We start from the raw sequence: 25,968 nt of genomic DNA on the forward strand, positions 1-25,968 counted from the left end.
AAGATCCGACGGTTTGTCGTTTTCAAACGGTTTGGTTTTCAGGACATCAGAGCCAACATGGCGGCAGCCTGTGGATGAACCGGAGAAGGCCTGAGGCGGTCGGATCGTTCTGACTTCCTTCAGATCCGATCCTGAGAACAAACCTCGTCTGTCTTCGTTCTTCCAGCTCTTTCCCGTTTTGGAACGTTTTTCCTCTGGGATTTGAGTGTTGCTATAAATCTGCACAGGCAGCAGGATCTCCCAGCAGCGGACCGACCCGGACAACCTCCAACAGCGACCCGACCCGATCCGACTCTGGACCCGCAGAGTCACAGAGCGGAGGGAGAAACATACCAATCTGACCGGTTAATGGCGGCTTCACTCGCTACGCTAGCTTCAGATAATCCAGGGAAACAAGCTGATTGCAGAAGAAATATTTAAACATTTAAAGCTGCCTGTGAGTCGCGTAATTATTCAATGCCTACATCATCATTTATTCATCAGGACTGGAGAAACGAAGTCCCTTTGTGCTCCGTCTGTAGGGAAGAGTTGGCGTGTTAGTGAGAGCTGCGCTGATGGAAACGGCAGCTCCGTCTAAATCCATGATGTTTCCAGTTTAATATGTTTAATGTTCCTGCAGTTTTTATTTTTACCTCCGTCTTTTCCTCCCGCCCTCTCTCACAGAAATTCACACACGCTGATTTAAGTTAAAGGCGTTTAGCCTCTAATCCGTCTAATTGAATAGAAGTGATGCAGGCGGATTAAAGCCCGTTTACACACGCTCCGGTTGGACCTCGGCTCGATTCAGAGGTCTGGAAACACGCAGAAGAAGAAGAAGAACTCAGTTTAACATCATGTTATCGATCAACCTGGATCAGAAACAGCAGATTTACGTTCATCAGTTTAATCTATTAGATTATTTCAGAGCGGCAGCCACCGGAGGCAGTCTGGCATCCGGAGGAAACGTTTCCTCTCTGGAGGAGAGGACTGGACCTGCGGACTGGACTCCAAAGGAAAGAGAGAATATTTCTCCAGTTTGGACTGAACTGAACTCTGCTGAATTGTTTGTAACAGATGAACTGTTTTGGAAATCTGAGATGATCTTTTCTAAAACCCAAAGCAAGAACAAATCCACTGGCTTTGCAGCAGAAACGAACAACGATCCCAGTTCAGACCTGGGAAAAGTTTGTGTTCTTCCAGTCAATGTTTCATCGTTTTGGCAGGAATATCAACATCCATCATCCCTGGTTTAAACTGCATCATGTGAGGTTTCTGAGGAAGGTTTGCACAAACAAAACCTTTAAAAAAACATTTTAGCTAGAAATGTTTCTAACATCAACATGAGAAAACTCAGTGTGGGACTGAACTGATGGTCCATTTTACATGAACAGATTTTTATTATTGTAACTCAAATGCAAAATGTATATTTTTTGTACAGTTTTGGCCCCGACTGTGTTGTTCATTCACCATATTGCCTTTTTTGAGTTTGTGTGCTTCAGTTAATTAATGAAAGACTAAGTTAGTTGATTATTTCCATAATTGATTCATCTGATTAATCGTTTCAGCTCCAGATCTGAGCTTTTGAGGCGTTTCTGGAAGCTTTAAACTTTTTTCTCACTTGTTTATTTTCATGTTGGGCTTTTGGATGGTTTATCATTTTAGCCAGCCTGTCTCTGCAGCAAACACTATTTATTTGACATGTATGGACCCCAGTCAGATCCAGTTTACGTCTCGTTCCAGAGCTCAGATGAAACATTTCTCGGTGAGTCGGTCCAAAGTCCGTTCCTGCAGAATGTTAGTTTCTGTTTCCTGGAGTTTTCATGGTTTTGTCTGTAGTGACAGCTTCCTGTCTGAGCCTCCACTCTGACATGAAGATGTTTGGGAACTGAAACTTTTTCAGCCTCGTTTTGTTCTCCATTCACCTGCACAAACCAGCGTAAGGCCAAACCAGAGTTTCTGGCCTTCAGCGTTTCTGATCTACGTTACGCTGAGGTTGGCGTCCATTTTGGCTTCATGTTCTCACCTCATCCTGAAGGAGGCGGATCGTCTGGTTCCTTCTTGGAGCTGCTGCAGCTGCAACCAGAACTGACCCACCATCAAACATCTGAAACATCTGCATATGAAACAATCTAAACTACAAAGATGGCGACCGGCACCCGACGTTAGCTTGATTGCTTTTTAAACCTAAATTTCAGCACCACATCCATGGAACTAAAAAACAAAACCTGCTACTGTAATTCTGTTACAGATGTGCAGCAGCTGCAGCACATCCCGCTGCGCACATGCACACACACACACACACACACACACACGTGCGTGCTGCTCTAATTCCCCCGTCTCATTCTCACGTCTTTCCCCGGAGCTCAAAGCCACGATGAGACTGAAATAGGCAGGAAAACGGGGGTTAAAATGGGCCTGGAAGGAACCCAGAGCAGAATCAGTCATGCGCGCGCGCGCACACACACACACACACACACACACACACACACACACAGCTGACAGGACGGTGATACAACCACAGACGGAGCAGACGCACATGTTTTCACACAAATGTGAGTACTCTGTGTTCTGGTGAGACACATGGCTGCTGCGTCCCTATTGATCTGTGACCATAGAAACCAGCTGACCGTTGCTATGGACCACCGCGTTGCCGGAGACGACACGTCCCCTCCTCGCTCCTCATCACCAACATCGAGCGTTTCTTTCCTCTCGGTAAAACAGAAAGAGAAAAGCTGGTAATCCTGTCTGATCCGACCCGATCGGACCCGAAATGGAACCAGGAAGAGGAGGAAGGCCTTCCTGCAGCGATGACCTCAGGCGCCGTCTCTGTGAACTAGTGACAGCTGGTGTGACAGAAGAGGGAGGAAGATGAGGGGAGGAGATGAAGATTAATCTGACAAACGAATGAGAATCCGACTGACGACGTTGTTTACACAAACATCACGACGTCAAAGTGTTAAGTTTGTTTTAACAGAAAACCAGATGGAGAAAAAAACAGCATCTTCATGTTCCACCTGCTGCCTGAAGGGGGCACCACTGAGGACCAGCTGCCTCCATGTCAGTCTGCTGCTTCCTCTTCCTCTGGGCCTGATGCACCAACCGGGTCAGCTCCGACCCTCAGACGACCTTCAGCTCTGGGTTTACATCCACAGGTCAGGATCCATGTGATGGGGTCAAGAGGTCAAGCTGGCCGCCATACCACACACACGGAGCGAACACGTCTGGATCCACCGGCACCATGTTTCACCACGGACCTGATTCTCCGCCAGCACCACGAGAACCTGAAACCACCAGCATGTTGCTGCAGAACGTCTGGATTTCTGTTCCATCTTTGATCAGAAAGAGTTTATGAAACTAGATTTACCTTTTGATATTTCTGTAATCAACATGAGTTTGTGGCAAAATTGTTTCACAGACGATGGATGGATGGATGGATGGATGGATGGATGGATGGATGGATGGATGGATGGATGGATGGATGGATGGATGCGTTGGATGGATGGATGCGTTGGATGGATCTTCTTCCTTATTCTATGAACCTGTTCTGAAAGTGTCCGTCCGTTTGTCCCTGAGGGGACAGACTGGAGTCTCGGTCGTGTCTCCAGACCCGGTCCAGTTCTGAAACCGTCTTTTGGTTTTGGTTCTGTAGTTCTAGACCAACTCTTTGCTCAGCGGCGTAAAACCTGCTAGCGTGTTGCTACTTCCTGCTTACTGCAGGCGTTTCCAGATGTTTCCTGTAAGTGGACTGTGGTTCTGATGTGGTTCTGCTGGGCTCTTTCTCAGATTCCCGAGCGGACCGGGCCGACAGACGGAAACTCTTCAGACATTACACCGTGGGCTCGTACGACAGCTTCGACGCCTCTAGGTGAGCCTGAACGTTTAGTCCTTTGTGCCACCGATTCATCTCCGTCTGCCTTCATTCACGTTTTCTGTCCTGAGAAACAGGAAAATTGGTTGAATTGTCGGCTCTGACCGAGTTCTCTGAGTGAACGGTTTGCTGTGATGGCACCTGACGCCGACACGCAGTGGTGCTGAGGTCTGCTCTCCTCTGCTGTCAGGTCCGCTTTAATACGAGCTTCAGCGGGAACGAAGATGGATGTGTTCTCCTCCGGGTCGCAGCAGAAATCGAGTCTAATCCCGGCTCCGCCTTGAACTAATTCTGTTTAAAAGAATCAGTCAGTTTGGTGAATCTCTGCAGCATGTTAATGGGCTGAGTGGAAGGTTCTGATCCGGTCCCAGAGAACTCCGATCTCTTTCCTTAAACATCTAATCTATAAACTCTGTTTCTGCAAACGCTACCGAGGAGCAGACATGATTTTCTAACTTTATACAGACAAATGGACCCACTGATTCAGATCTAGTAAAGTCTAATGAAGTCTATGTTATTACAAATACAGTTAAATTGAACTGATCGTAATTTCAGCAATCCCTCCTGAGAAACATGGCGACAGTGGGATGATGTGGTGCCCTGTTGTTTAAACAGAAAGAGTCCTCCATTAGAACCAGGACCGGTTCTAACCGGTTCTGGCCCGCTCAGAGTGAGTGGTTCTCTTCAGAAAACTCTTTTAGGATGCGGCTAATGCTAAATTGCCAACTAGTTCCACCGACCTGGTGTTTAGCTTATTCTAACTCCTTAAAGTTGATTTCAACACGTGTTGTAACATAGTATGTCGCCCTCAAATGGCTCAAATTTGTAATTACACTTCGACATGTACAGTCATGCTTCAGGAAGTGATTCTTCAGACCTGACCTTTCGCTCATGGTTTCCGTTTCATAGTTGCTGATTTTTCTAACTGACCACAGCAGGGCTCTGGTCATAAAGCAGACTGGTCACTTAGCGCTTAGCATTAGCCATCACTAAGTAACATGTTGGTGTAGCGTTAGCAAAACAAATGTTTCTGATTGGTGCTTAATGGTTAGCGTGACTGATGTTTTAGCTAGCTGAAAAGAAACTGAACCACTGGAAAAAGTTACAAGTTAAATTCATAAACTGATTTGGACTAAAATAAAGGAATTACAGGTGTGAAAACTTACACTTATTTTCTTCTAGAGGTGATCTGAAAGCAGAATCCAGAACCATTTCTGGACCAAGACCAATTCAATGGAAACTCCAAAAACTTCTCAGGAAAAAAAAAAACTCTTTAAATTCCAGTTTTAGTCACTGCAAACAGGTGTCAGTGCAGATGTTTTTTAACCTTTATGGAGTGATTTCATCATTTTGATCTATTTATATAGCTTGGCTCTAAAGGCCTTTAAAGGCCGTTAGACCCAGAGAAATGATTTAGATGATGCGGTAACAGGGCGTTTCCTCGTTACTCTGCTGGATGTGCGTTGGCAGGACTCCGAGTCCGGAGCTCCGACTCTTCCATGTGGGTCAAGGTGAAGCGTGTCTGCCATGCATCACACAGCAGGGCTGAAGCTGCTCAGCCAAAGGCAGAACGTGACGCAGACTCCAGGTCCTGCAACATTCCAGGTCCAAAGGTTTCAGGGGTTTTTCCTTGAAGGAGCAAACATCCCTAATGGTTGTTATTTTCTTTCTGAGACGTTGCTCAGGTTTTTTCCTTCTTTTTATGGAACACTGTGGTCCTCCTGTCAAGCCTTTCTTTCCTCTTTAAAGATGTATGTGTGTGTTTTTTAGCTGCCAGTGGGGAAGGAAGGAGGAATTTATCTTCTTCAGTGTGTGTGTGTGTGTGTGTGTGTGTGTGTGTGTGTGTGTGTGTGTGTGTGTGTGTGTGTGTGTGTGTGTGTGTGTGTGGGCAGGCAGCAGGTCGCACACAGATGAAACCAGACCTGCAAGTAGACCCGATCGATCACTGACAGCAGCCCCGTAATCCTGACTAATGCACTTGAAGACGAGAACTGGGCGCTTTGTGCTGAAACTCTGCAGGTTAGAAGACAGAGAGGGAGAGGAGACGTCTTCATCAGGACGAGTCCATGTTTACATGCTTACTGTGATGTTTAGCGGGCGACAGAAGCTGCCATCATGTGTTCCTTGGTAGAGGAAACCAGGCACTCAAACACAGACATCCAAACTTAATCAAATGTTTCAACGTGTTTCATTTTTCTTTGGCCTTGTCCACATGTAGCCGAGTCTTTATAAAAACCAATATCCCCGCACATCGTTTTATAAAATAATACTGTACACGTGGCTGTGTAAAACCAGTTTATTAATTTATTTTTAATTGTTTCATTCTTTGTAAAACATGATGATCTCTAACTGAACCTCTTAGTTTGCATTCAGACGTTTGTTTGCCAGGATTCCTTTCCAGCCTCCTGACCTAAAGATAATTAAAAATCTTTGAGCAAGTTCATAAGAAGAGCAGTTCAGCAAAAGCCATCATCAGCAGTTCAAGCTCTTTGCAGCAGGAATAAAAACTTAAAAGTCGGGATATTCCCAAAGGGAAGTGCAGGTTGTCTAAAACTTTGTTGGAAGTAGGAAAACGGGACTAATTTCATTTTCAGTGTTGCAGGAGAAACGAGTTTTCCCATGAACTCTCTCTCTCCGAGCGTTTGATGCTTATTGATGCAGGAACTCTCCCAGTTTGCAGAATGTTGCTGCGCTGCTGGCTGGACTCCAGATGTGAACCTCCATCCGCGCTGCATTAGCTCCCTGAGCGGTCCAGGATAAAACGCTGATGATGGCGGCGGCGTTGCTCAGTCACCAGGCACAAATGGATGCAGCCGGCAGGAAGGAAACCGCCACTGAGAGTACTCTGCAGAACGCCATTAACGGGTCACAATGAAAGGCTGATTTTCAGGCTTTTTCTCCTGTGCTGGTGATGTAAGGAGGGAACCGAATAACTCACCTCTGGATCTCCAGATTCCTGATGTGGAGGGATGAAAATCTGACCATGCAGCTCAGAGAGCCGCTATAAATACCCTGCAGACTCCCACGGTGGAGCTCACAATGAGAGGCTTCACATTTCCTCCCATGCATGCTGCACGCTCAGCTCTATTTGCAGCCTGCTGGCCCTCCCCGCTCGCTGCTGAACAACATGACACGTTGGATCAGCTTTCAGGCTGCTGGCCTGATACAGAGGCCAGATTTCAGATTAACACAGAGTGTGTGAGTGTGTGTGTGAGGGAATGCTGTGAGGTAACCTTCGGTGTATCAGCATCGCTGGCCTCCTTCCTCTCTACACAGATTCCGTTGCTAAGGGAACAGTTGCTAGGATGGCGGTCGCCGCTCTTTCTCCTTCTTCGTTCCTCTGTCTCTGTCTTTTCTCCCTCTTATCCCACGTGTCTGTTCGCTGTAATCCTGATAGAAGATGAATGAGCCGCCCTTGCAGCAGTCGCCCCAAGTCATAAAAGCAAACTTGACCTTTGGTTCGGACGTCTCAGAGCCCAAATGCAGCATTTTTTCCTGCATGTGTGTTCCAGAAACAGCTTGTTAGCAGGAGGGAGGTTAGAAGGAAGTGAAATGAGAGAATTCAGAGAAAGGATGTGAGGCGCGGCAGCGTAGAGCTGAGTCAGACCTAACGGGCTCCCTGAGCTGCTCTGGAGAAGCTGCTGCTTCATCACCTCATGGAGGATTCCTCATAAACACAGCTGCAGCTGCAACAGCGGAGGCTCCAGCGCCACAGCTGCTGCTCACACACAGCGCATGAACACACAGGCATGTTTGCGTCTTCTAGTGTGCCACACAAACCGATGATTACGGTTTTATCTGCTCTGTCGCTGATGATAAAAGGACTTAAAGGATTTGTGAGCAAGCAAAGATTTAAACTGAAGCTTCTGGGGATGCAAACATCCCAAAAACTCCTGAATTACAGTTTATACTCTGTTGGAAGTGAAGCTAATTATCAGCATTTTACAGATGCATCTCAAAAAATGAAAATGTCATTAAAAAAATGTATTTACCTCAGTAATTTATTTGGAAAAAGTCAAAGTATAAAGATTGATTACATTCAGAGCAACAAAATTCAAATGTGCTTCTTAAGTAAATCAGGTGAAAATATCAGATTAAAATGCAGAAATATGTCCATATTTGTATTCACTCCTTCTGCATGACTTACTGCAGTAATGCAGCGTGTCATGGAGGCCGACGTTGCTTAAGGTGAATAGGAATTGCTTCACGTTCCTCTCAATGCTGCAACTTTCGCAACAATTTCCTCCTTCCACTCAACTTTCTGTTAATGTGCCTGTATAAAGTACTTTGTGAACAGCCAGCTTGTTTAAGGCTAGCTGTCCTTACAGAACACGTTTGTGATCTGAATTAATGTCAAGACAGAACCTGTGATCTGACATTTCTGCATTAAAAGTCCATTTTGTTCATGTGATGTAATATCATAACTTCCTCTGTTTCATTTTGCTGTAAGTCATAATAATCACAAGTCAGTGTTAGCAGTTTTACAATTGATTTGCTAAAATAAATGAACTTTTAATGATTTTCTAATTTTGTTAGTAATTTTACTTATTAACTTCCGATGGGAAGGACGTGGGTTATAGATGGACCCTTGGTCAGATCCCTGGGGAACTCCAGATGTGATAGAAATGGTTTTAACTGTTGAGGATTCGAAATTATAATAGTAATAAAAACAAATTTAAACTATTTTCAACCCTCTTTGTTTCCTGTAGGATTTTCAGATTTTTGTGTCCTAGTTAAAGGCTGTAATGTAAACAAACTGATCCGCAGCTTTATTCTCAGTCATCTGCTCAGACAGGCAGAGACACTTTTTAAGAAGTCGGTAAATGACTGTGCTGTCACCCACCCACTCCCACTCCGCTTATCTCTCCGCCGAGTCTGTTGCTGTGGTTTCTCATTGCGGAGCTCTCCAACCGAGAGACGCCGCTCCACGCCGCTTCTCCTCCGCCGCCCTCCCTCCCTGCCCGCCTTCCCGTCGAGCCGCAGCCTTCCTCCCCGCCTCACCATAAGCCGCTGAGCCGCCTTCAACCTCCAGACTCATGTCGCGTCTCCTCGAAGGCGCCGCACTGCCGCACCGCCGCTCGGATCCTCCGCAGCAGCGGCAGGAGCGGCAGCGGTAACCGCGCGGCAGATTCCGCTCCAGACGCAGCGGCTGCAGCCATCGCCGTCGTTTCTTCTTCACTTTATTTTATTTTTTATTTTTATCTTGTGGCTCGTCTTTTTTCCCGGAGATGCTGTCGCAGGGCTGCCGGGGCCGCGGCCGCTCGGGCTGCTAGAGCCAGAGGAGGAGGAGGCGGTGGTGGTGTGGGGTGGGGGCGCCCTGCCCTGCCCTGCCCTGCCCCGGCCGGACTAGCTCTCCTCCAGCAGCATGAACCTCCACTCGGGCAGGGCGTCCGTGGCTATGCTGCGGATGATGGGCTGTGCTAACGGGCGCTCTGCTCGGCATCTGCTCCACAGTGACTGCGTGGTGGATGAGAAGACGGTGGTGCTCCAGAAGAAGGAGAATGAGGGCTTCGGCTTCGTCCTGCGCGGGGCCAAAGGTAGGAGACTCACTCATTTATGGCTGCTTTTGTCAAGGATTCATTTCTGTGCATGTTTGTTTGAGACAGATTTAGTTAAATGCCGAATTCTATTTATACCAACAAATAACTTGTTGGCACAGCTGCTGTGTGCGTTGAAATCCAGATTATGACCCTAATTCTGTGCATGTCGGGCTGTTTATGCATTAGAATAGAAACAGCTTGAATGCGGCGCTGCACATCAGCTGGATGTGTTGACATGTGTGTCAGAGACGGCTGGATGTTTCTGACCCTCCAGAGCTGCGTGACATTAGAGCGTAACGTTAAACTCCTCCGGACTCTGACATCAGCAGCAACATTTACACCTGACCTGCACGCATCTGCATGTCGGTCTGTTTTACGGCAGAACGCATTAAATAAAAACGTCATAAGCCTCAGTTTGTGTCCGTAAACAACTTTACAGCACAGTGAAAGTGACCCGCAGAATTCATCTGTATGCGTGGCTGGGCGTCAGGGCTGCACTTTAAACAATTTCATCTGAAAGAGTTGGAACTTCCAACGATTAGCTTTTAAAAGCTAATCTCGGGCAATTTTACGGCTGGAAGCCGTGATGAATCGATTATTGAAATAATCGTAATCGGTTCATCATTAACCGGAGCACACAGACTCCAGAAAGGCCATTTACTGAAAGATCAACACAATCAAAGCAGTACTGAAGATAAAGCTGTACAAAAATATAAGCATTTTGCATTGAAAACAAAAATCTCATTCGTCTTTAGGTCTGTTCTACACAGAGCTCCTCAAGTTTCAGTTTTAGCTTCAAGTTCTGTAAATAAAATCTCCCGTTAAGCACATTTTTAGTGCTTGAGTAGATTATGTTAATCCACAGTTCATGTATTCTTTTACCTGCAGATGCTACAAATGATAAAACATTCACTAAAGGAATGCTGTTATTTTTATTTCCTTATCTTAAAAATAATTTATTTATTTGTATGTTTTAAATTTATTTCTAATATTGTATAAGACTTGAGTGAGTGAATGAAAAATATGCAGAATATTCCACTTTTAATCTGATTAATTGTCAAAATAATTGATAGTGATCGATTCATTGTTAGCTGTAATTTATGTCCCTTAATCTGCATTCAGACCTGAGTAAAGTTCTGACCCAAGATCACAAACCAATGCTCGTATTAACCCAGTTCATCTTTAGTTCATCATCTTCCGGTAAAATCAATCTTGTAACAATTGGAGCACAAGAAGGAGATGCATGCGATGCTGCAGCATCATCATCGCATGCTTGGCTGTCACGTTTCAGCTGCTATGCTTTCAAACTGCTGGTCAGTCGGATATTTACTCATTAAACTGATTCTCTCTGTCTTTTATGCATGCGGCTGGTCTTGATCAACATGCTGAAGTAGTGAATCACTGTGAAGATATTAGCTAACTACTTTTCAGTTTCACTGTTTTGTGAAGCTATGCAGCATTATGTGGTGTAAATCTGCCACTTCAGACCAACCAAACTAGGAGTACAGCATGTTATCGGCATCAGCACCGGTTGATGTTAGGAATTTGTACCTGTGTCAGTCTGCTAATTAAAACTGGGTCGTATTAACAACATATTTTTATGTCGGTAAAAATACAGATTTTTCAGTAAAAATCTGTAAAAATTGACATTTTTATGTTGAAAGGGGATGTGGTCGTGTGGTATTTGTTTGGTCATGTGACCATGTGATTGGTGGGTTTTTGACTAAAGTAAGGAAGCAATGTCATCATCTGGTCAGTTGGGAGATATAGATAATATATCGGATATCAATATCGGCCCAGATTTTCAGATGGGTGGGTTCCTAAACCAGAACCACCGTCCATGTGGCGCTGAAGCAAAACTCCATGACATCAGCACAGAGGAGGACTGCTGGCATGCAGCTCCTCCGGACACGTTTGACACGTCCCTGTCCTCCGTCCCCGTCCTCTCAGCCCCCTCCCACCTCCTCAGTGCTTGTTGTGATACGAGAGGCACATCCAGGCGGGTTGAGGCTCCAGCAGGCTGTGAGAGGGGCTCTAAAAATAGCTGGTTGGAGCTGCTGCTGCTGCTGCTGCTGCTGCTGCTGCTGCTGCTGCATCGGTTTCTACGACGATTCTCGCCGTGTCATAATCCACGTTGCGTTCCACTACCGTGCGGCGCCGTTCGATTGGTCGCCGCCGCCTCTTTGATTCTGTCGAGAGGCTGTGTTTTTTTTGTTGATGTTTCTGTTTTTTAGCAGTTAAAGAGAGATTTGCTCAGTAAAACCAGAGGAATGTTCCAGACCGTGTGACACACACTGACTCCCACCCTGGAGCAGCGGAGCCGGCCCCACTTACTGGGCCGGGGCCGAACACACAAACATGCCCTGATGCTGGAGCTGTCACATAGGCTCACATCCTCTTCCTCGCTCTGCATTACTACTCTCCTCTCTCTCTGTTTCTCACTCTCCCTCTCTCTCCAACACACTCACACACACACACACACACACGCAGAAACATCACAACTGTGTTAAGAAGCTCCCATGAGATCTTGGGATGCGCTCGCGGTGTGTGTCTCCCAGTAAGACGGTGAGTTATAGGAAGTGTCACTTGTCACCACTGGTTTCTCCCAGCCGCAGGATTCTGTAACCTCCCCGAGAGCGGGCGAGCGAAGGGGGGAGAGGGAGGGCTGGGTCGGGCCGGTTCCATCCAGCAGGATGGATGGTGTTACTGTACTCACATCAGGACTACTGGCCTCTTAAAGTGACTTCTTTCCTCTTCTGGAAGCGGCAGGATTGAGAGTTTAGCTGAGTTCTGGTTTGGAGTTTGATGAAGCTGAGACAGATGTCCAGAGACGTTGGACGTTGGACGTTGGGCGTCCAGATGTTCAGATTGAGTCGTTTACGAAGCCACGGCTGGTCAGCTTGAGCGCCACGTTGTAGAAATCAGACCAACAGTTTCACCTGGTGCTTAACAGTTCTTCAGTTTGTAAATTCTCTGGTTTTATTCAAACATAGACGGCTGATTACAAGCTTTTTTTTTTGCATTTTATTGTTTTACTTCATTAACTCAGTAATAAATATGAATAGTTCATGTAACATGCAAAAGAAATGCTGAACTTTTCCTGAACATTCCTCTCAGTCCTGTTAGGAGACAGAAGCAACAGGAAGGATCTGCTTCCACTTTCTCTACCAAATACAGAGGAGAAAAGCAGCTCCTGATATGTTTAATCTGACTGAAAATCTCCATTAATGGGATGAAATAAACCAAATAAATCAGTGTTGGTTTCCAGATTTATCTACACACACTGAACGGCCTTCCTGCGTCCTTTAGGTCCGTTCCTGCTCCAGATGCATCTAAAAGCTGCAGGATGGCAGCTCTGCTGTTTGGTAACAGTTTTTACCAGAACCAGCAGAGCCAAAAAATAGAAAGTTGAAACTGTTATTCATGCAGGTCCTGAATTAAAATAATGCTGAAAAAAATTGTAATTAAATTTTCTCTAACTTGGAGGAATCCTGACCTCCTGCAAACAGGCTGATCCTGGAAGGCTGGAAGACTTAAAACCTTTAAATCAGATTTATTAGCAGAATATTTACAGCAGCAGAAATTAGATCTAATCTGTCTGAAGTTTAATCTGTAATCTGCTGGATTTTAAATAAAACCTCAATTTATGGGAATGAAATCTCTAATCTTATTGAAACACATTTAAACTAAGTTCAATTACCTGGTTGCCGTAGAAACAAGTGAATCTAGTCGTTTCACATATCCAGACTTCACCGTAGTTCAGGCTGACCTCTGACCTTGACCTCTGTCCCTTTGTGCTGCAGCCGACACGCCCATCGAGGAGTTCACGCCCACGCCGGCCTTCCCGGCGCTGCAGTACCTGGAGTCGGTGGATGAGGGCGGTGTGGCCTGGCAGGCGGGGCTCCGGACGGGTGACTTCCTCATCGAGGTAGGAGCTTCCACAACCAGCTTCCTGGTTACGTCTTCTGCAGGAAAACGGATGGATTTGAATCCTCGCGGTGTCGTAAGCTTCCTGAAGACGAACTTTAGAAGCTCCTGAGCCTTTTGCTTCCGGTCTGTTAAACTGGTCTCTTTGGACAGAGGAGAATAATCTGCTGGCAGGTTCTCCTGCCTGTAGAAATGTGGGATTGTTCAGAGGTTTAGCAAAGTTTTTACATTGTGGTCCACGTTTGGGTCTGTGTTTTTTCTTGTAGTGTTGTTTGCAGCTGGCTGTTGGAGGCCACAGTTAGCAAAGTTAGCATTATCAATGTAAACATCAGTTTATTTAGGAGAAGCTGCATCTACTCAGAGATTTCTCCACAACCAGCACATTAATGTTCCTCTGTGGTGGGTAAACTGGTATTAAACATGGATACATTTATATGTATTACTAGTTAAATAAATAAAATGAAAAACAAGTCACTCTTTAATCATGATGATGATCCCATGTGGTCAAAGGTTGACAGATCACTAGCTGTGTTTCCATCAAAGATTTTTTTAAATTTGCATTTTGAACTAATGAAAAGGTTTGATAGAAATTCAAAATAACTTCCTCAATTTCACAAAAACATTTTTTTACTCTCACTTGAGGTTGTATTGGGCTTTTCTGAAAAAGGCTAAAGTGTAGATGGAAACATATTTGCAGAATAAATCCTGATGTAGCAAAGGCTCCGTCCGCTGGCGCCTTACCAGAGGCACGGCGCTCAGAAAGTCCAAACCTCTGAGCTGGTCTGGCGCCATTTCTCTGAGGTCCATGCTAGTTTTCAACTTCTGCTTCTGGTTTATTATTCATGCGAAGCGTTAATATCTGATGAAATTACGATTCTGATTTTTTTTTTTCTAAATCACTGTCAGATGTTGTTGCTGTGAAAATCCTCAATAAAACCGAGAAATGTTGTTGGATTTGTCATTAGTCACTTTTCTGGGGAAGAGAAATTGCTAGAGTGGTTGGAAAAGTTTCTAAATGTAGCAACAAAGATGCTAAGTTGTCACCATGCTCTGCCAGTCTCTGCTGATCTTCTGACCTTATGACCTTTATGAAGGCCAATCAGCAACATGGAAAATGAATGATGCTCTGGGATTGGCTGCTTTGCAAATGGTCAAGCATGTCAAGTAGCGTTATGCTAACGCATTTCAGCTTCCTTTCTAATATTTTAGATCTGCTCTGCAAAAAAAATGATTGAATACTGAACAGCTGATTGATTGATTGATTGATTGACTGATTGATTGATTGATGTCATGCTCCATGATGGAGTAAATCTGACTTCCTGCAACACTTTTATATCCCAACAGAAACTAAAACCTTGTTCGTAGGTTTTATCTTCCTCTGTTTTAATGCAAACGGTTGAAGATGTTCTGACATCTTTGTCTCGATGAGCTCATCAGTGCAGACGCCCCCCTGCTGTAAAAAGTTGAACCAGACCTGAAAAGTGGGCTGAGGCTGAAGTGAGTGTTTGTGTTGTGCTGGACAGATGTGGCTCAGAAACGTTGAAACAAACGCTCCGCCCTCCAGTCGCCATGATTACTGTGCGGCGTTGTGTCGTGTAAGCAGCTTTGATCTCTTTGGGTTTTTATCTTGTAGTGCAGTAAGGATTTGTGTTGATTAAAATGACTTGAAGTAATCTTCAGCGCTGCAGCGTTTCTGTGTTTCCAGAATGTGCTGCTGCCGCTGAATGTGAGTCAGTAACGCAGCGCCGCAGATCGTATCACAGCTGCTACGTTAGTCCGGGAAAATCACGTCGTCTATTTCGGGCTCGCTTTTTTTACACAGCTCCATAACGAGTGTGTGTGTGTGTGTGTGTGTGTGTGCATGTGTGTGTGCGTGTGTGTGTGTGCAGCGGTGAACTGGAGATTGGTTTGTTTTGTGTTTCTGCTAAATGGAGCATCAAATGAGGAGAAGCAGGCTGCTTCTGCGTCTGCAGCTCATCCTCAGTCAGATTTAAACTTCCTCCAATATTTCCCTGAATTCCTCCTCCGTCATCGATTCGATCGGCTTCAGAACGAAGTGAGAACTGCTGCTATGTTGCAGGACTGACGTGCTTTCAGAAAGCTTAAGAAGACCTGACGAGGTTTGAAGCACTCACAGCTGCACAGCCTGCAGCTAGTTAGCCATGCATGGATCATATTTTACATAAACATGAAGCTAACGTCACGGCGAGCGCTGATTCTCTGCAGCCTCAGTTTCAGCTTTAAAATGCAGTTCAGATTCATGGTCCCATGATGTCAGTATAAAGAAATAGGAACAGGGAAAAAAGTGTTAGAGTTTTTGTGAAGATGTAATTATAGATACAGAGTATGAAGATGCTTTCATTTCTGGTCCTGAAGTCTGAACATACTAACAGGGATGTTCTGTCTTTTCCTGGGGCCGCGTTTCACATGCAGTCTCATTCTTTTATTATGAGAAATTTAATGTGATTTTTTCAACCTCCAACCAGAGTAGTTTGCTCATCTAATTCACAAAGAGCTCACAAATTTAGCAAAGTTCCTCAAAGCAAACAGGATCTCTGTGTTAACAAAGTTTTCACACATTTAAATGAATTATAATGAATTAATTTAGAGGAAATCAGTGCCAGTCAGAAAACATCTGATTCTGATGCGTTTTCCCTGATGGTCTGGCAGACGAGGTTTGATTTTATACAAAAACTCCAACATCTGGTCCACCTCCAGCTGCTGTGGCTCCGTTTCTCTCAAACCAACCAAACCCTTTGAGCAACCTGAACACAACACGAAAACCTGAAGACACTGAGAGCAACAGACTGAGGTTTGGAGGGTCAGAGGTCAATTCAAACCTTCGGACTGGACTTTCAAGGCAAACGGTTTGGAGTTGGCATAAATGGGACTGAACAGAGCTGAGTCCAGAATGACCGGCGCCGTTTGTGACAAACGAAGCTGGTTTAGACAGAGGGACACATCCGTTCCTTCAGATGAACCTCAAAGCTGCTGATTTCACCCAGGATTCACATCATCCCCACTGAAAGTTCTCCAGTTTGTGAACAGATCGGGGCAGGTTGGATCGTTTTACTGTTCCACAGTAAAGCAGAACATGGAGAGTTTTATGGATCAAACCTTCTGAAAGTGAAATGTTCCAGGTCCGGTTCCTCAGGCTGTGCAGCTTCTGCTCTGCAGTTCCTCTATGCGTCTCACAGTGGAACGGTTTGCTCAGACATCGTAAATATTCTGAAGACAGTTTAAATCAGAGTAAAGGGGTCCAGCAGTAAAGCAGCTCTTCCTGCTGTAAATACGTTTGCTCTTCACTCCCCTGCTGCGACACTGAAATGCTGAAAAGCACAAACAGAAGCTGAAAGCTGAGCTGCTGCAGCTCCGGGCCGAGCCAACGTGAAAGTGGGCGCTGTCCCGCTCCGTGGAGGTCAGGGCGATGCGGAGATGTCGTTTCTGCTCCACCATGTCAGACCCGATGAGCGTCATGCTCTTCCAGTCCGGCAGCAGGCGAGCAGCGGGGACAGATCTCTGACAGGTGAACGCTGCTCCTCACGTGTTCGCCACATGTGCTGCTCTTCTGACTGGAACAGTCTGAAAGTCGACAGATTTGAACTGATTTCTGCTCCATCGCCTCACAAACACAAAGACAAATTCAGAAATGATTGTTTATGTGATCAGAGTTTAAAGTTCAACAGAGAAATGTGACGTCCTGAGATGTAGCAGCTCCTGTTCTGCAGCCCAGTGCATGCCTGATGCAGGGCTGAGCGTCAGCGCTGCTTTTCTTCAGAGCCTTAATGCAGCAGGCGGACCGGTGAACCTCGTGTGATTAAACTCTGCCCGTCGTTGTTCCTATCAGCCGGGTTTCTGCAGAACCGGCTTCACAGCTTTAGACTCTGAGTCAGCGACTGCTGAGGGTCATGATGGACAGGTGAAACATTCTCAGGCCTTAACATTTAAAGGGATCTTTGCAGCATGAGAAGGACTGGAGGTGTTGAAGCCAAAAGGTCAGACGGCTGGTTTGTCTTTTCAGACAGTCTTTAGTCAGACCTGAAGTTGTTTCTGTTTAATGCCACTTAGGTTTATCAAAATGATTTCTTCCTGCTAAATTCTGGAATAATATGAACTTTTCCAAGTATTTAAGAAGTTGTCAATATTTAAAAATGCAGACAGAGGCAGAAAGTTCAGACAAAACAGTTCAGCCTTCCTGTTATCCACTGAAAGTCTCGCTCTCTCATTGAGCCTGAATGAAAGGGAGCTTCTCTTTAAATAGCCTCCTGCCGCTGCATTAGAATATATGCAATTCTGAAAATATTGGTGACTTTGCCACATTAATACATGACACTGACTCTTCAACAAGAAACCTGTAAGAAATTTGATTTTATTAGTTTCTTTGGAAACGTTTGAATCTCCTTCCTGTAAAACTTCCTGTAAACATTGCTTCAGTAAACATCAAAACTCTGAGGTTAAGAAATATTGGTGATAAATGTGTTACTATAGTGACTAAACTGCAGATTAAATATTGATTCTTTATCTTAAATGCTGATATGTTTGTGTGAATGCTGCAGACAGCAGCTGGTCTGCTCCAACCTGAACACATGAAATGTTTGCAGAATGCATCCTCTGGTCTTTAAAATGCACTAATGTGCACTGAAGTCACGCTAGCGGGACAGAACATGCATGGATCTGCTCCCTGCACATGCGTGCAGCTTCAGCTGCGTGTTTCTGTGAGTGTGTTCGCTCTGGAGGTAGATGGAGTGGAGCACTTACTGGCTTATATAACGCACAACTTTGGCCAAGAGAGGGAAGTGTGACCTGGGTACCATGCAGATGCATCTGCCTACCCATGCCTCCAGGTGTGTGTGTGTGTGTGTGTGTGTGTGTGTGTGTGTGTGTGTGTGTGTGTGTTCTCCAGCATCTCCCTGAGGACTCCCTGCACACCCCTGACTGTCAGTTGTGCAGTGAAGTAGCACAAGCTGCCCTCACAGGGAGGCTTTCCTCTTAGCCGACTGCATCTCTGAAGTCACAACACGACGTTTCCGTTCAAACTTTACATCCTGATGTTTCTGCTGAAGTTTAAGGTTTTCATAACAAGGTCTGGTTGTAATTCACAAATAAGAAGAAAGTCTCAGTACTTCTGTTTATCCATGTAGAGCCAAAGCTGATCCTTCCTCTGTTGTATTCTGAGTTTATTCACATTGCAGTAAAACTTTCTGGCTCAAATGTGTCAAATTCGGCCTCTAGACTCCAGAGGGACACATTCATACACCTTAATATTATTTTATAGGTCAAATTAAAGCAGTTTTTATGTTTGCCGTTAAATTTAATCAAATTCCCACAAAATCAACAGATCCCACCTTTTTTTGTCCTCATTCATAATTTTAAGTTCATTGCAAATTTTCTACATCGGTCAGAAACATCGGGATTAATTGACTGCTAACTCCCACCTGCAGGTGGCAGTGTTTCATACTCAGCCTTAGTTCATGATAGAGTAACAAAGGTCACATTTACCATCATATATAAGCATAAATACTTCTAAGTAGGGCTGTTGTAAACAAATATTTTAGTAATCGAGTGATCTATCGATTATTCTTACGATTAATCGAGTAATCGGATAAAAAAAAAATATAAAATGAAATATTGGTAAATCTGGCATAATACCGGTGTTACTATCAGATATCACTATCAGTCCAATTTTTCATATTTGAGCATCCCTAACAGTTGCTTTTTTGTAGTTTAGAAAACTAACCTGTAACAATAATAGCTCACTTTCTAAGTTAACCAGAAGAAAAGTTATAGAAAAATCTGAAATTATATTGAATTTAATAACAAAGAGGCAGGCTCACAAATATGCTTATAAAAAATGTCTACAATCCAGCTTTTAGTTTATGTATTCATCTTCAGTGAGTTTAATAGATTAATTAAACTCACCTTGCCACCTAACCTGTCACGCTTTGGGTTTGAAAATACGGGAAATGCCGCCTGGAGTGGGAGGAGAGGGCGAATGAACGAACGTAAGATGGGGTGGAGGGGAGGAAATAGACCAGCGGACTGACGAACCGTTAGACCGGGGGACGAACACGGGGGAAGCAATACGGGATATTTACGACACCTTCACTGGTCACACTCAGAAACTCATCTACCAGCCATGTACGATGCGCTCCGCCACCCGTTTCTTCAGACCGGGATATGAAATTTATTGTGCGGTTCGTCGGTAAAGCTACATTTACACGGTAAGCATCAGCTACTCAGCCGCCCGCCCTGTTCAGGCTATCCGCTCACCTCAGCGCTCTTCCCGCCGTTCGCTTTCAACCAGCAGCCCCGGAGGAGAAATGCTGCCGTACTCCAGGCATTCCCCCAGTCATTTTAAGGATGCTTATTGGTTCCCCAAAAACGATCAAAAGTCGGGCATTATCATCAATCAATAAAATCCCCACGGGCCAATCTTGAAGATTGGACTTTATGCCGCTGAGACTTAGCTTTTGTCAACAACTCAGAGGCGGAAGTGAGAGCTCCGCGCAACGCAAATGAAGTCCCGGCCGGAACACGGTGCGCTAACTAATACAACATAAATTAACGAAGCTTCGAGGCAGGTAAATTTTCCTCGAGGAATTTTAGTAATGGAGGTACTCGAATCATTCGAGGAATCGTTTCAGCCCTACTTCTAAGTTAGCGTCACAAAACCAGTGATTTTTATTGCAAAAAATACTCAGAAATAATCAAGAAATTCTGCTGGGACTGATCAAAGTGAAAATATGTTCAATATTATTCATTTTAAGAAGAACCTATTGAATGCACAGCTATTTATTAATATTTTAGCTGTTTTAAGAGGGTTTATGTATACTTTATGCATTCTGCCCTTTAATAACATTTTTGATCTTGATGAAACCTAAATGAAAGTGAGTTTTATCTTCCTGCGCAGCTCCACAGATCTCTGGACTTACCTGGTTATTCACGGTTCTTTCTGCCTCTGATCTGTTCCTGTAAACCTGAGCTGCACCGATTGTCTCCGTCTCTGTGTTTTAAATGACCAAACAGTTTGTAAATCATGATTATCTGACTTTGAACAGAATAAGAGTGAAACTAACAGAGGAGTTTTAATCAGCTCCTCCAGGATTCCTGAATCGTTTTCATGAGTTTGTTTTTGTAATCAGGATCACTGATTTTGTGGTGCCGTTTTTGTTTCCCTGATTTAACTCGTTAAATAATCTACATACAGAAGAAGAAAGATGAGAAAAAGAAACAATCAGACGAGACAGAAACATTTAGATTTTTGAACAAGAAATATCTTTATTTTTGCTGCATGTAGATCACAGATGATAACTTGACATGAAGTAACGCTGAGGCAGTGGTGGAGTAGAATAAGAAACACTGCCACCTGCTGTTTGGAGTCAGTATCACTTAAACCCAACATTTTTTTTGTAGAAAATTAGCGACAAACACAAATTATGCATTTGCACAAAATATGTAGGGATTAATTGATATTATGTGAATTTCTGTAATCACATAAAAACTGGAGGGATTGATTAAACCCAAAGTTTCACTGGAGATGCACCAATCGATCAATCGATTGGCTGATTCTTACATGTGAAACCGATCTGATCTGAACCAGATCTGAGTCGCTCCACTCTTACCAACTTTATGGAAAGTTTGTCTCTCCAGTCATTTAGATGGTCCAGTAATTAGTTTTATTTGTTGTCTGCATGTTTTATCAGATGTTTCAGCCTCAGTAAAACACTCTGTCATTTCACCAAAAGGTCGGCTTTAGTTGATGTTTTTATCTTTTCTAAAATTAATCTAGCAGCAAAAAAGCTGAAGTTAGTTTATAAAAAAGGATTTTGTGACATATTAGTGTCTACAGCAAACTTGGATGCATTTTTGGACAGAGTGAGGATTTAAATCCAACAAAAATATAATTTTAAGTTGCTCCAAATAAAAAAATTCATAGTTTACCCCCAGAAACCAAAAGGTTAATCTGTTTTAACTCAACATTTCTTCACTGTTCCAGCAGAAACACAAATATGTGACGTTTTTCTGATTCCTGAGTTTTATTCAGATCCAGAGGAAATCCTGTTGCAGCTGTAATTCTGCTTATTTACCGCGAACCCAAAGCAGGACTAACAGGTTGATTTATTTTTTGTGGTTCTTGTGTTTTGCATATTAATTCACATGCAGACTGTCTGATTTATCTCTTCATGGTTTTGTCCAGTGTTTAATATTTGAGTGTGATTTCTAATGAAGAGGCGTCTGGTGGCTCAGCTCCTTCCTGCTTCGGCTGCAGGTTGTTTGCTGCTGCTGGGATTACGGCCGCTGACCTTGACCCGGCGCCGTCCGGCTGGGCGCCAGTTTGCAGTCTGTCCACCGGGTCAGAGCCCAAATCTGTTGCTCTGTTCAGCAACACAAGTGGAGCTGGTCTGAGTAAACCTACATTGAAACCAGCTTCTTTTATTGCCTCCTCATTGTTAGTTATTCATATTTAGAGCCATGATGCTGAATTCTGGATAAAAGCAGCAGATGATGCGTTTTTGGTGCAGGTTTCTGGTTCTTTCTGATCCTGCAGCTCCACTGAAGAAGCTGTTTGCATTCATGAATTCATCAGCGCCAGACAATCAGCTGATGCTGTTAAAGTCAAACTGGCATGACTAATGAGGCGGCTAATTAACCAGTCAGCTTGGACCATGCATGTGCATTTTAATCACGCCTGTCTCAGACCTTCGTCTTGTTTTACAAGCGACTCGTTTCATCTTCAGCTGTTTTACATCCTGATGTTTGGCTCTTCACTTCATCAGGCAAAACACTTCTATCAGTTTTTAGTTGGACCGTTTGTTGGGATGTTTGAGTTTATTTAATAAAACCAATAAAACATTTTCACATAAAGAGCAGAGTGTGTTTTTATTTACAGGCAGGATGGTTGGATTGATGTTCAGTTTTACCTTCATAAAGTTTGATTTGGAGCAGAACTTTCTGCAGCTTCCCGTCTCCACCAGAGGAAAACTGAAATAAATTCAGATCTGAGCGTCTCAGGATGAGCAGAAGACCTCGGATGTTTTAGTTTTTTACCAAACTAATCTGGCTGTTTTCTATCAAAATTACTTCTGAAGACAGAAACTTTCAAATGCATAAAATATTTTTTATAAAAGTAGTGAAATGTTAAGCATTTTTCATTCCTCAAATTCTGTTTAGCAATATTTTAAATGATAATAGTAATCTAGAGATCAAACATGAAGCTCTCAACTCTAGTTTGGCCCAACTCTTAAAGAATTAAACCTTAAATAACGTCACGTCTTATTTTTCCTTTCAGTCAACTGAACTTTGTAAAACCACTGAGCTGCTGGTGAAAACATAAATTAATTGATTCATCTGTTGCCTTCGATGTTTCTAGACAAACAAACCGATTCTTTGTCTCCACATAGTCGTGTCATGACCTTTGACCTTTACACTGCTGACTGAGCTCTTGGCTCATTTCTGAGAATGTTGGCAGAATGTACTGATCACCTGAATCCTGTTAAAATGGACCTAAAGGTTTCAGACTTTCATCAGCGTTGACCTTTGACCTGTAGAGACGGAGACGTTGGGCTGAATGTTTTCCTCTGGGGAATAATAACCTTCCTCTCTACATAACGATGAACCTCAGCTGGATTTGACCTTTGACCCTCCCCAGGCTGACGGTGGCAGCAGTTGCTGCTCTGAGGTCGTTGCTGAGGCGTTCCTGGTATTTTTGTGTCAGGTTCCTGCTGTGATGGGAGTGATGATGTCAGGGCGGATGGATCATTTTGGTTTAGATTTTAGTGAGTAAATAGTGAAACGTTTAGTGTCGTATTTTTGTTTCTCGCGTCTTTAAGTCGAGTTGATCAGGAGATATTCAGCTTTTCTTTGAGCTTCTGCTGCAGACGGTTTGTCCTTCAGCTCTGACAGGTTGTATGATGTCATCATGTTTCCGTCTCGGTGGGCGTGATGTCACAGTTTCTGAGTTCAGAGGTCGTCCGTCATCAGCTGTTTAATCGACCTCCTCCTCCAGCAGAAAGCTCGGCTCGGCTCCACCAGCAGGCTGAGCGCCACCTTCCCCACTAACCCACACTGAAGTCACATGGTTCTTAAAAATACCACCGTACCAGCGTTGTTTCCCATAAATAATTTATTTATAGGCACAAAGAGCGGCGGCGGCCCGCGGCGCGCAGAGCTGCAACCTCTGCGCAGGTCGCTGGGAAAACACGGCAGTGGAACCAGAGCTCTGGATCCGGGTCGACCCGATTCCCAGCAGCTCATTGTTAAAACCTCTGTGTCCAATTAACTCCCACTTAATGACCCCCCCACCCCCAAAAACAGGGATGACAGGCCCAGCACCGCTCCCTCCTCCAGTGGCAGCACACGGCAACTGTCGCCTAGCAACCGGGAGGATGGTGGGTCTCCGTGTGTACACAGTGACAGTGTGAGATGTAGTTTAGTGGAGGACTCTGGGTTGGAGTTCAGACAATATTCACCCCCAAACCGTCCTCTGGTTACACAAACACAAACTTTATGACGTTTATTCAGATTTTAGGACTGAAAATGCAAAGTGGTGCAGAAATATGAACCAGAAGGAAAACGATGCATTGTTTATTCATATTCAGCGTCAGGGAGACCAGCAGCAGGTCGATGTGGGGAAGTTCTAGCAGAGTTAGCTCCTTAACATGTGGAGGAGCTGCAGGTTGAACCGCTCAGGTGGGACAAACAGCCACAGATCTGATCTGCATGGAAGGATGGGGAAAAGAAATCCTTAAAAAGTCCTGTTTGAAAACACACAGTGGGCCTGATCTTCTGACGGTCTGCACGTACAAAAACAGATAAAAACTCGATAGCTCGTACAAACCTGATCTATAAACGATGCATAAACAGGACTGCATGGTTATGCTGCCATGACGATGGCAGCATAACCATGACTGTGATGTTGATTATATTTATCTGCAGAATGTTCCACAGATTATTCAGCATAACGAAACTATCCAATTAAACCAAAACGAAAAGCACCACGACTAAACCTAAATATTGTACCACATTATTTAACAAACAAAACTGAAGGTGCAAAACATGGTGGTGGCAGCATCATGCAGTGGGTTACAGGGAAACTGCAGAAAGTCTGAGACTGTGTGAAGGTTCAGCTTCCAGCAGGACAACCAGCCAGAGATGCTGGTCAGATTCATCAGTTAGAATGGCCTAGTCAAATTCCAGACCGAAACCCAGCTGAGAATCTGTTTGCTTTCATGTTGAAAACCTTCAGATCATGAAGGCGACACGCAGACCTCAGCAGATATGAGAAATCTGTGATTCCTGGACATGAAACGGAAATAATTTGTTTACATTTATTCTGCATTTCATATTATTTTATTCTTGTTAAGCAAAAATTTATTCAGAATTAGAAACTGGATTATTTTCCTTCAACTAAAAAGTTTGGTGACCAGAAAAGACAGTTAGCTTAGCTTAGCTTAGCTTAGCTTAGCTTTAAAGCAGCCCAGAGATGTTTCAGCAGCTGGTGGTTCTGGTTGCCTCAGTGCTGAGCTTCTGGTTTGGACCGGTACTGGTACCGGTGCTGGTGCTGGTTCTGGTACTGGTACCGGTTCCCTCCGCCGCTGACGGCCGGCTCTGTCTGGGGAAACTTGGACCGTTCCAGCAGAACCGGTTGTTACTGCACTGTAAAACCAGAGTTTATGTTAAACCTCAGTGCGAGTCGCTGTGTGCGTTTCCATGGAAACGGCGTCTCGCTGCCGACCCATACTTACGGTGCCGCCAACGGTTTCATTCATGAAGATTCTTCATCAAACCCATCTACAATATCTACATCCACCTCCTTAATCTGAGTCATTTTCTCTATTGAATAAAACCATCTTCACTGCAAAAACACAAATCATAGAAAGTATTTTTGTAGTTTCTACTGAAAATAAGACATTTTTGAATTATTACAACTTTATTGCAGTTTGACTTTATTCTGGTTTTATTTGCTGTAGTAAAAACTGAATCATTTCCATGTCCTTGCTGAGTCCTGCGGCAGCAGCAGGGTGTACTTAGTTTCCTCAGCAGCGCCTTCTGGTGGCAGATCGGATTAGCAGAGAGTCGCCTCCACGGTAATCTTAACGGTCAGATTATAATTGATAAATCAGATTAGAGCCCATCAGCAGGAATATTCTGGATCAGGTTACGGGAGAGGCTGAACGCTGAGTGGTGATGATGATGATGATGATGATGATGATGGATCCTGAATCGGCTCTTCTGCTGCGCCTGACAGAACAACGCTCTTCTCACACACACTCCGGCTCTGCTGTGTGTGTGGGTGTGTGTGTGTGTGTGTGTGCGTGGGTGGGTGTGTGTGCGTAGGTGTGTGTGTGTGTGTGTGTGTGTGTGTTCCTGCTCTGTTGATTAAAGCGTTTATTTTTACAGGGTTTCGTCTCTTTTGCTGTTTTTCTCAGCCTCGCTGTAAATCTCACGTGATTGATCCGTATGTGTGTTTAATGGCTGCCCTCACACACAGTCACTACGGAAACACATCCATGCCACTAATTGACTGCATGAAACTGATAACAGACACATTGATCGGTCTCCAGGGGAGACTTCAGCTTCTCTTTTATTTCAATTATTTTCACTCAAAGCAAATATTTCAAGCATCTTAAACCACAAAATGTATTTATTATATTT

General features: G+C 44.2%; 1 protein-coding gene across 1 annotated transcript in view; it reads left to right on the top strand.

The window, feature by feature from the left end:
* LOC106908612 (SH3 and multiple ankyrin repeat domains protein 2-like) overlaps nt 1-25,968 on the top strand; it is a 164,902-nt gene that overhangs the window by 110,928 nt on the left and 28,006 nt on the right. The window contains exons 15-17 of the mRNA XM_088004520.1: nt 3,763-3,844; nt 9,302-9,384; nt 13,191-13,315. Coding sequence (XP_087860646.1) covers nt 3,763-3,844; nt 9,302-9,384; nt 13,191-13,315 — 290 coding nt within the window. The remainder of the gene's footprint in view (nt 1-3,762; nt 3,845-9,301; nt 9,385-13,190; nt 13,316-25,968) is intronic.

Source organism: Poecilia mexicana, unplaced genomic scaffold, assembly GCF_051168715.1.
Source record: "Poecilia mexicana isolate PSO_F unplaced genomic scaffold, ASM5116871v1 scaffold_3, whole genome shotgun sequence".
Classification (NCBI taxonomy): Eukaryota; Metazoa; Chordata; class Actinopteri; order Cyprinodontiformes; family Poeciliidae; genus Poecilia; species Poecilia mexicana.